This window comes from Zingiber officinale, chromosome 1B, assembly GCF_018446385.1.
Source record: "Zingiber officinale cultivar Zhangliang chromosome 1B, Zo_v1.1, whole genome shotgun sequence".
In the NCBI taxonomy this organism is placed as follows: domain Eukaryota; kingdom Viridiplantae; phylum Streptophyta; class Magnoliopsida; order Zingiberales; family Zingiberaceae; genus Zingiber; species Zingiber officinale.
In genome coordinates this window covers 117,797,591-117,808,552 of record NC_055986.1, presented here as the reverse complement: position 1 = coordinate 117,808,552, position 10,962 = coordinate 117,797,591, and the positions used below count along the sequence as shown (strand labels likewise).

At 35.1% G+C, this 10,962-nt stretch overlaps 2 protein-coding genes across 8 annotated transcripts in view; one reads left to right on the top strand and one right to left on the bottom strand.

Annotated features, from left to right (window-relative positions):
- Positions 1–309: 309 nt before the first annotated feature.
- Positions 310–1,623, bottom strand: LOC122041263 (transcription factor RSL3-like). Its single transcript, XM_042600901.1, has 5 exons — positions 1,132–1,623; positions 813–1,040; positions 664–729; positions 512–577; positions 310–408 (listed from the first exon to the last, which is right to left on the bottom strand). The coding sequence occupies exons 1-5, from the start codon at positions 1,621–1,623 to the stop codon at positions 310–312; spliced, it is 951 nt and encodes a 316-aa protein (XP_042456835.1).
- A 1,506-nt stretch (positions 1,624–3,129) lies between these two features.
- The window catches only part of LOC121975142, a 54,766-nt gene continuing 46,933 nt past the window's right edge, over positions 3,130–10,962 (top strand). For 3 of the 7 annotated variants that reach the window (XM_042526580.1, XM_042526599.1, XM_042526606.1), the window contains exons 1-7: positions 3,130–3,647; positions 4,179–4,505; positions 4,623–4,694; positions 8,381–8,468; positions 9,068–9,159; positions 9,257–9,351; positions 9,617–9,676. In XM_042526580.1, the coding sequence (XP_042382514.1) occupies positions 3,167–3,647; positions 4,179–4,505; positions 4,623–4,694; positions 8,381–8,468; positions 9,068–9,159; positions 9,257–9,351; positions 9,617–9,676 (1,215 nt within the window). In that variant the 5' untranslated portion in view covers positions 3,130–3,166. Of the gene's footprint in view, positions 3,648–4,178; positions 4,506–4,622; positions 4,695–8,380; positions 8,469–9,067; positions 9,201–9,256; positions 9,352–9,410; positions 9,490–9,616; positions 9,677–10,962 lie in introns of all 7 variants that reach the window. The other 4 variants (XM_042526590.1, XM_042526613.1, XM_042526622.1 and 1 more) reach the window with 2 other exon arrangements.

Below are 10,962 nucleotides of genomic sequence, written 5' to 3'. Positions count from 1 at the left end.
CAGGAACATCAGTGAGAGAGATCTCATTTGACATTGTAAGGTGACTTTATGAGATGATGTTTTGAAAGAACATATAATCTCCGGCATGAAGGGTCAATGAAGAAAAGTGACATAAAAATGTATATGAATAATGAAATTCCGAGAATATGTCAGTAGATTCTTTTCCATTTATCTCGTTTACATACTTCAATAGACCAGAAGCTTATCATTTTTAAAAGACTAATGGATTCTTATGATGCAGTGATACAAAACCATCCATACTTTAGCTCTGAGCATCAGATGCCGGCATGGCATTCATTTTATTCGATGTCAACCTTGCACGCTCGGACAGATCTTTAGATCAAACCCAAGGTTCATGCCATTGTAAGCAATTGGTGCATACATCCACATATCATCAGAGCTCAAAAGCTGCAGAACAATGTTTCAAGAACAAAATTGATAACTACAAATACTCGTCCTAATGGTTCTTTCAATAATTCAAAATTATCCAGTAGAAAACATGTATTCTCACCTTAATTTGCAGTTGCAAGAACTTTACATATTGAGCAGCTTCTTCGAGCATTGTGCTAATGTCTACCTGTCACATTGTCAATTGCAGACATTAGATATCTCCATCTTAAAGGAGACTAACATTCCAAAACTTTCATTAGATAAAATTCTTACTTTTGTTCCATTTGGAACCAAATTCTGCAAAATTCTGAGTCTCTCGTTGATTCTTTCTCTCCTCTTCTGCAATTCAGTAGAAAGGAGTATTCATGAATTGGAACTACACACAAATAGCAGTGTTTCTGAACCAAATCATTCATACTTACTCTTGCATAAAGACTTGGGGGATCAGTAGAGGAACCGTGACCTACTCTTGGCTTCTCTTTACGATTCAAAGTGATCAATTTTTTCGAGTTAGAACTACCGGAGTCATCCTCGGAGCTGTGGGAGCTGGAGCTCTGTCCATTTAAGTCGACATTGCCCTCTTCATGGTTGGGAATACTGACTCTCTTCTCAGCCTTCTTACCTTGTGCTTTCTTTGCCTTCTTACGCACCTATTTCATAAATGCTCGTCGTCAGCCTAATTTATACATGTCCATATCCGGCAGATATATTTACATATGCAAGTTTGAATAAGCACTATACAGATGCGAAAGTTCGAGCCTTGTTCTTGGTCATCTCGATCATTTCAACCTCCTTTGTGCTTGCTCTTTTCTTAATGGCTCTGGAGTCATGATCTGAAGAGAGGCGTGATGGTGGCTTTTCAGAGAAATCAAAAGCTGGAAATGATGCCGAGTTAATTTGGTCGCCGAAATCCATTGGAACAGAGCCGATGCTGGTTGCATAAACCATGCTGTGGTCGCTCACACTGTATCCTCCTCCATAGCTATTGCCAAGGGCACAATGATAACTACTCGCATTTGTAGTGCTACAGGGGGTGGAGTTGCCTTGAGGCCAACAGAATGGGTTGTAGTTTTCGAACGACCAGAACATCGATAAGATCGGATCTTCATCTTGCTCATTAACGAAGTCATGAGGGCAATGCATTTGCATCTTCATCACTTCGGAGTTGCCATCAGACATCGGTGGATCGAAAGAGCTCCAGTTTCCTTCACGAGCCAAGGTTTGAAGCTCCATGAGCTTGAAGAACTGAATAATGAAAAAAATTAGTTTTGGAAATGAGAAGAGAGCTGAAATGGTTGGGTTTGGAACATGCAAAGATGGAGCATTTATATGGTTTGATCATCTAGTGCCTTCCAGCGAGATTTGACTTTAATTAAGATTAACAAAACAATTATTTTTTTTTATGATGGCATTAATCGTAGTCGATCATGGGCAAAACCGTCGAAGCTAATGAATCATAGTCAACTATTGATTGGAAGATTCAAGGATTCTGACTACAATACGGTAACTTATATTCTAAAAATTATTTTAAGAAAGAACAGTGGAAATGAGAACAGGGGGCCAAGTGGTACTATTCAGTGTTTTAAATTTATACACTCAATGAACCATGCCTTACGCGGGAAAAGTTTTTTCGATAGAAAATTAAAGGGAAAAAAGAGAGGTTAGAATGAACGTGGGAAGATGTTCTAGACATTCTTAATTGTCACAAAAAAATATATATAACAAGATTGTGGTCCTAAACTTCAGATACAAATGAACGTGATGAGAGGATGATAAATAATGCAATTATAACTGTTGGAGATATTTTAGTTCATAAACTCCATGAATTTGGTGAACTTTCTAATCATTCGATATACTTAACTCGAAATAAATTCTTGGAGTATAAAATTATAGGATCTCTCTTTGCTAATGTAAAGAAAAAGAAAAGAAAACTCTTATATTTATATGAACTACGAACTGTTGATTCTATATGAATTATAAGATTAGGACTTATATATAAATTACTGAAATTATTATGATAAATAAACTAGAAGGCAAAGACTCTTAGAATGCAGCCAAGAAAGTGTTAACTGAAAGCTGAGTTGACATTCTTCTGCTTGATAAATTGTCTTTGACTTTGTTTCGGAAAAGAGAAACATGGTTTTGCCTGAGTTGATTTTTTTTTTTGAGAAAAATAGTTTGAGTGGTCTTAAATTTGGAGTGTCGACTTTAGAGTTAGAGCTGACCCTCGCCGAGTCCGGCTTGGACCTGTAACCGGGCTTGAACTGTAGGCCGGCACCCTGCCAGGTTGGTTAAGGTTCAAGCCCATGTTTGACCATATATACCGTTTACTTGGTTACTAGAATTCATAAATTCTAGTACTTATTCTGGAAGTTTAGAATTCAAATCCTAGAAAAGGTAAAAATTCACTGGTCAAGAGTGGGAAGATCTAGTGAGTAACGACACGACCGAGGGGTCGTCTTGGGACATCCAATGGGACCGCCTTGGGGCGTCTAATGGGGCCGAGGGATCAAGTCGTTATAATAAAAAGGCGTCTTTTTATTGTAACAACTTAGCCCTTTGACCCCATTAGATATCCCAAGACAGCTCATCGGTCATATCATTACTCACTAAATCTTTCCATCCCTGATTAGTGAATTACAAAACATTGGTTCTTACCGTTTTTGATTTAATTTAATTAGCAATTAAATTATTATTATTACATTTAATTGGATCGAATTGTCTTTCCGTTCTGGCCTAATCCAAATCGAGCCCCGACCCATTCTCGTCCGATTAGATGGGGGAAGACCATACAGGAACGAAGCCCGGCGGCGGCGAGCTTCCCGCTGTGGAAGGCTGCGTAGCCTCCGCTTCGCCGTTTCCTTCTCCGGCCAGTAGAGTCTCCTCCCTTTCCCTTCACGTCTGGCCTCCATCGCAGCGGAAGCGAGATGCTGTGATCCGGCACCTGATTGATACCCTCGTCACCCTTTCCATCCTCTCTAAGCGGTACGGAGTCCTCCCCCTGGAGGAAGCCTCCTCCACCGCTCTCCTCATCGAGGAGGAAGCCTTCGCCGCTGCCTCCGCCGCGGCCAGCGGACTTGTCGCTTCCAAGGACGACGAAGTGGAGGTCCTACAGATCTACTCAAAAGAGGTCGGCGACTGCATGATAAAGTCCATGAAGGAGAGAGCCGTTTCCGCATCCTCTCACTCCATCGATGGGGAAGGCGCTTCTTCGAATCTGGCTCCCGACGATTCCTCCCACTCGGACGTTAATGCTGGTAAGGAAGCATCATCACTCAAATCAGAATATCTACAAGCTTGAATCTGCTCACTGGATGTTCTTGTGTAATAACATGAAAATAAAGTCATGAATGCTTGAAATTTGATTAGTGCATTAACATGAAAATAAAATCTGTAGCATTGTTGTGCTGATATAGTCTATAAAAAGAACTTGGATAAGAATTGAGATTTAGTAAGTTTTATGACCATCAAGATATATATCTTCCTGTCCTGAATGGGAGTTATCTAATGTCCAATGCGGTATGGGGATATTTTGTGATTAGAAACCAATATCTATCTATATATATTCAGAAACTACACTAATGCTCCATCTACTAAATAGATTTTTTTTAAAAAAAAGTTAGGAAGAGATATGTTTTAGAGAAGATAACAATAATTATAGGGTATTAACCTTTTTCTAAAATTCACATTGCCTATCTGACAAAGTTCACATGGTCCGATTAAAATGTACCATTTTTATATTTTCAAACAGTTGGACTTGATTTTGAGATAACCTAAATTGGCCGCAGAAGTATCCAATTTAGCGTCTTCAATGGGCAAAATGGTGATTGAGCTCTGTACTTCCACCTCAATTCCTTCCTTCACTTCTCCGAATCCCAATCACCAGCCTGATATGCCTCCTACTGAGAGGGAGGAGGAGGTGCAAGGCAAAGGAGAATCAACAGGGGGAAGCTTGGAAGGGGAGAAAGTAATACTGGTGCCTTACATGAGGGAGCATGTACCCACCTACCATGGCTGGATGCAGGATCCTGCCATCCTCACCGCCACTGCCTCTGAGCCACTTACTCTTGACCAGGAGTACCAGGTCCACTCCTCCTGGACCCATGATCCCCAGAGTAATCCACCCTAATCCTCCACCTCCAAGTTTCCAGCTTTCTCTTTCTTTCTTTCCTCCACGTAGAATCATTGTGCTATGACTTTATGATCAGGGTATCTTGTTTTTGTTGTTGTAGAGCATACTTTTATAGTGCTAGATAAGCAGTTGATTCAAGGTGGTTATGTCCCTGGAAATCCCCATGTCGAAGGTACTTCCTGTACCTGTTTTATCTTTGTTCTCTTTGTATCTTATGGTTGCATTATGTATTTGAGTTTGTTGCTCATTTAAGCGTATTTTCACTTGTCTATACTAGTTTGATGTAATATGCTATCAATTGTCTCATCTATGGCTGCTACTTGACCATTTCTTATATTTATCAAAATTTTAAATCTACAATAAATTTTACACAAAGTAGACCATCCATCTTCTTTAGAGTTAGTTTATCACCATTCAACTTCTTCACGTTTGTATTTATTCTTTCCATGTAACCCTATTCCTTCATATATAAATTGGCTCGAAGCCAACAAAGTATCTATGTCTAGGTGATTCAATTGAACACAACAACCAAGCCTTATCCCACTAGGTGGGGTTGACTATATGGATCCTTTTACGCCATTGAACTCTATTTCTTACTATATCATCATCTATATTTAAATAAATTTTATCTTATTTTATTATTGCTAACCAAGTCTTTTTTTTGGTCTTCCTTTTCCTCGTTTGATATGCGTGTTTGTCATAGTTTCACATCGCCTAACTGGAGCATTTATTGGTCGTCTAAGTACATGCCTGTACTATCTTAAACGTGTCTCTCGGAGTTTTTTCTCAATAGATGCAACTCCGACTTTCTTTCTAATGCTCTCATTTGTTATTCTATCAATTCTCATATGCCCACACATCCACCTTAATATCTTTATCTCTGCAACTCTCATCTTCTGCTCATGTGCCCGAGTTATAACCCAACATTTTGTTGCATATAACATAGTAGGTCTAACTGTGATTTTGTAGAATTTTAGTTTTAGAGGTAATTTACGATCACATAAAACACCCGATGTTCTCCATTTTAACCATCCCGCTTGTATTCTATGTAAGACGTCTCTCTCAATCTCTTTATCATTTTACAAAAATGATCCTAAATTTCTAAAGCTCTCGGTTCCTGGCAACTTGTCATTTCCTATATTAATAATTGTCTCATTATGTCTAATATTGCTAAACTTAAATTCCATATATTCTGTCTTTTTTTACCAAGCCTAAAACATTTCCATTCTAGTGTTTCCCGTCAAAATTTTATTTTAGCATTTACTCCTTCATGTGTTTCATCTACCAATACAATATCATCTGCAAACAACATGCACCGCGGTATTGCATCTTGAATGTATACAGTGAGTTTGCCTAAGAGTGTTAATTCAGGTGGGTCAGATCGAGTTGGGTCGGGTTGTTTTTTTTTTAACCCAACTCGAACCTGACCCGAACCTGAGTTTAACCCAAAATCCCTAAATCCGAACCCGACCAACCCAAACCCGACCCGAATAACCCGAAAATCCGATTCAAAACAACTTTTTTTTTTTTTTTTTTTTTGGCTATTTTCCCTATAATTCTTCATTGTTATCTTAATACTCCATCATTATCATACAAACATGATATTAATATACATAAAAATATTTTAATTTTTAAAATAAAATTCGATTTAATCCAAAAAAAAAAAACCCACTGAACCCTATATTTAGGTCAACCTGGGTCAACCCGAACCCGACCGGACCCAACCCGAAAATTTTTAACCCTCCAACCCGAACCCGACCCGAACCCAAAAATGGCCAACTTGAACCTGATTTTTTTCGGGTTGACTTAGGTTGGGTCGTCGGGTCGAGTTCATTTTTGACACCCCTAAGTTCGCCCATTATTAGTATAAACAGATAAAGACTTAACCCTATCTTTATTGGAAATGCTTTAGTTATTCTGCCTGAAGTCGTTACTCTAGTCATTACATCCTCGTATATATCCTTAATTAGTTCAATATATGTCATGCTAACACCTCTCGTTTTTAAAATTCTCTATATAATTTTTTTGGGGACTCTATTATATTTTTTTCTAAGTTAATGAACACCATGTGTAGATTTGGTTTTTTACTCCCGATATTTTTCAATTAATTATCTAAGAAGATGTATATTTCTATTATCGACCTTCCAAGCATGAACCCAAATTAAAGGTGATTTAGTTGAAGGTTAAAAATTAATATGAAACCATGTGTTCACTATAAAGCACGTGTAATCTTTAGTCGGACAACTCGTTTGCATCATGATATTGTATGACATGTTCTTAACCCACAACACATATGCAATGTCCTGAGCTGCAACTAACCACCTTCAGAGTAATAGAATTATAAATCGAGGTTTGTATGGTGAATCATTATCGAATTGTAAATTATATCAAACCATGAATTGTAAGGTTTATATATGTATACTTTATTCGTAATAATTTTAGTGTCTAATAGTATGTAAAACAATATAACATTTCATTGGATACCATAATAGAATAAATGTGTTAAAAAAGAACATGATGTTATGAGTGACTTGACATTTATTTATAGTATATTGCATTTAGTTTATCTTTTTAATGAGTTTTATTTGTTTTTATCTTCTTAAGTGTAATTTTTATTGGTTGTTCTTTTTAGTTTTAGAATCATATAGAATAAAATAAGATTTATATAAAATTGTATTGAATCAAACCGAGTTGTCTTACAAATCTTTTTTTTTTTTTATTTGTATGTAAAAATTGTATCGTTTTATATGCGAATTATCAGTGTTGTAAATGACGGCAGGTGGTGGCGGGGCAGTCAGTGATCGTCTACTGTCTCAGCCATCTAGGCGGTTGAATATTTTTTAGTATTTTATACATAATATTATAAATAATCATTATTCTTTATAATATTTACTTTTAATCAAATATATTAATTAAAAATTAACTATTTAATCTATATATATATACTATATAATTATTAACATAAAGTAATTTAATTAAACCCTAACCTACAAGTTACCCGGGTACTCTGTTTCAGTCGGGCGATAAGTTTGACACATCTCCGGGACCGTGCGACGAGTTTGGATGCATCACTGGCCTGAGCAACGTGTCGAGGCCTATCGCAGGGCCGAAGTGATTCCTCTGGGCCCGTCGTCGAGCTCGGGCAACGCGTCCGGGCTTGCAGGACGCGACCAGACGCATCACAAGACCTAGACGCCGCGTCCGGGCTTGCACGACACATCCGAACTCATCGTCGTGCTTAAGTCATGCATCTGAACGTGTCGTGGTGGCGAAACGGCAGCAATGACGACTCCAGGTGCGGCTGTGGCGGAAGAAGGTGAGTTACCGCCTAAAGCACCGCCTCAGCCTAAGGCGTGCGGTCGATGCCCGCCTTCCGCCTAGGCGGCCGTCTCGACCGCCATTTAGAATATTGCAAATTATATTGTATAATATGATATGGATTATGAATCGTACAACTTTGGCAATTATGATTCTAAGTCCATGCTTCATATGGATATCTTTCTTCATTGCAATGCATGCATTTCAAAGGCCATCAACCTTTGAATTCCTAGATTTTTCCTATACTCCAGCAAACGTGGTTTGGAACATTATGAAGCTTGTAAATGCACTTGTTTTACTTCATGACTCCATCTCTTGAACTGGAAAAACAACTTATACATTTTCCTTATCTAAGTAGCTCCTCTGGTTATAAGAAAGTGATTATAGACTCATAATGTTTTTATATATAAATAAAAAGCGACTACAATTCTATCTTGTTAAGTTGTTCTTCCGACTACCCTGTAGATTGCATATTTCCTTGTGTATAAGTTTTCTTTAGTTCCTTTTTAATTTGGCTAATTAACTAATTCATTTCTTCAGCTATGGTTGGCGATGTAAATATATACATGAACAATCCGGATGACTTGCAAAAGGCAGAAATAGAAATCATGATTGCTGAACCCAAAAGGTAGTTAATTTATATTTTATGTGTGTTTCTAAATATGACAAATCTCGCACATATTAATTCAGTTATTTCATTTCTTTCTTATTATGGTCAAATAACAAATCACAACCAATAGATAGTTTCCACTGTGAATGAACCTTTTTATTTTTAGTGGAAGGAACGCACAATTCCTATTAGTCTAGATTAAATAAGTTTGAGCCTAAATGTGATTCACTCTTACGTAATCGCACTTTCACATTGATTTCTAATTCTTCATTTATATTTTTTGCCTCTGGATTACCGTTTCATATGACTTTACTAGTTGGTTATTTGGTTTGTTAACTGGTGAACAAATTAATTCTATGTTAATCTTTTATATAATGCCTTTTCTAGTTAGTTTCTTGCCTTTTTAATCAAGTTATCTAATTCTTTTTCATAGAGATCAACCTATTTGAACAAATTTGGATGAGTCAACCAACCAATAGTTTAAGTGCCAAATTGAATGTAATTCTAATATATTCAATATTCACTGACATGAGTGTTTAATGTCTATTCGAATTCAACTGTTTTAGCTGCATGCAATTTTTCTCTGTCACAAATTCTTTTCTTTTTCTTCATTGAAGCCGTCAAAAGGGACTTGCTAAAGAATCTATCCTGATGATGATGGCTTTTTCCGGGGAGGAATATGGAATTCATACTTTCTGTGCAAAAATTGGTGAATCAAATACAGCATCGCTGAATTTGTTCAGAAAATTGGTATCCTGACAACCTGTTTCTTATTGCTATGTTTGTATTTCACAATTTGTTTCCAGCTTTAAAATGGTTGGAAGTTATGCTCGGACTTGATACTAGCAATGAATGGATGCAGGGTTTTGTGGATATATCATACAGTGAAGTATTTAAGGAGGTAAAATCTTTGTAGTTTCTTCAATCTGATAAGCCTATTGTTTCCCTTAACAAATGCAGACTTGGATCTTACTCCAGATAGGACTATAGCTTTGACAATTGTAACTTCCTGTGCGGCCTACACTTGCTTGCGATATTGGTGGACCTGAAATATAATTGATTTCTTTTTTAAAAAATAATAATAATAATAATAATATTATTATTATTATAATTGATATTTCCTAGTTCTCAAATCAATCTGAGTATTTCTTTTGGCGATTTGACAGGTTACTCTAGAGCTGCCTATTAGAGGGATTTTTCCAATAAAGAGTCGGCAAGATACCAAGGTACATTTACCCTTTAATAGCATTTTGTAATAAGAGAACACAATTTGCTTAATGAAGCATAAAATCTTCACCATATAAGAAAATAATGTCCGTTTCAATTAGCAATTTCTGAACGATATACTCTAGTTTATCGCTAACATAGTTACTTCATCTATGTTTTCTTTATTTACCCTTATAGTGCGTTTGGTTGAGAATTATCTTTGATAATATCGGTTATTCATCCAAGGTTATCAACGAAAACCTTGTTTGATTTAGATAATCGATGATTCTCGAGTAATGTTCCATTCCCGACACGTCAGCAAAAGGGGCATACAATCCTGAATCAGAAAATCTCGAAAAATTAAGGTTGTTTTTTATGCTGGGGTTAACAAATTTTTTTTATCCAAAATATCTTCGGATAAAAGAAAAATATGATAAAAAAGAAAAAACGTAAAGGAAAAAAACAAAAAATATAAAAAATAAAATAAAAGAACCTTAAAAAATATATATATATATATATAAAAATTTAAAAAACGTAAAAAAAAAATAAAAAAAGGAAAAATATAAAAAAATAATTAAAAATGCAAAAAAAAACATAAAAATAGAAAAAACGTAAAAAAATAATAAAAGATAATAAAAAATGTAAAAATAAAAATAGAAAAATAGAAAAAATGTAAAAAAAATTAAAAAATAGAAAAAATGTTTTTAAAAAATAACAAAAAAACGTAAAAATTAAAGAAAATAAAAAAAAATGTAAAAAAACTTTAAAAAATAAAAAACGTAAAAAATAAAAACGCAAAAAAATAAAATAATAAAATAATAATAAAAAAACTTAAATTTTTTTTTTTAAAACTAAAAAAATGGAAAAAAAAACGTAAAAAAAAAAATTTAAAAACACAAAAATAACGAAAAATGTGCAAAAAGAAAAGTTAAAAAACGTATAATAATAATAATAATAATAATATTATTATTATTATTATTATTATTATTATTATTATTATGTATGGTTGATTTTGTAACTGAGAGTAATACAGTAAAATATTAAATTAGGTTATTCATTAAAATCTTCAAACAAATAAGTTTTTGTTACATTACCTACGTTGAACCAAACAAAATTTGGTTATGTTTATTTCCCATAATCTTGGTTATGTGATTACCTGGTAATCAAATATATACATGATAACTTGAATCAAATACACCCTTAAGGATTAATTGCTAAATCTACCCCAAACTGTAGATTTTCTAAGACAGATTTTCTAAATTAATGATAACAAAATAACCTGAGCTTTCAACTATGTAGTCCCAAC

Coding starts and splice junctions, on each gene's coding strand:
- LOC122041263 (XM_042600901.1), bottom strand. CDS start 1,623: ATGGAGCTTCAAACCTTGGCTCGTGAAGGAAACTGGAGCTCTTTCGAT. Junction 1,041..1,131: donor AGGCTCGAACTTTCGCATCT/GTATAGTGCTTA, acceptor TTTATGAAATAG/GTGCGTAAGAAGGCAAAGAA. Junction 578..663: donor TGGTTCCAAATGGAACAAAA/GTAAGAATTTTA, acceptor ACAATGTGACAG/GTAGACATTAGCACAATGCT.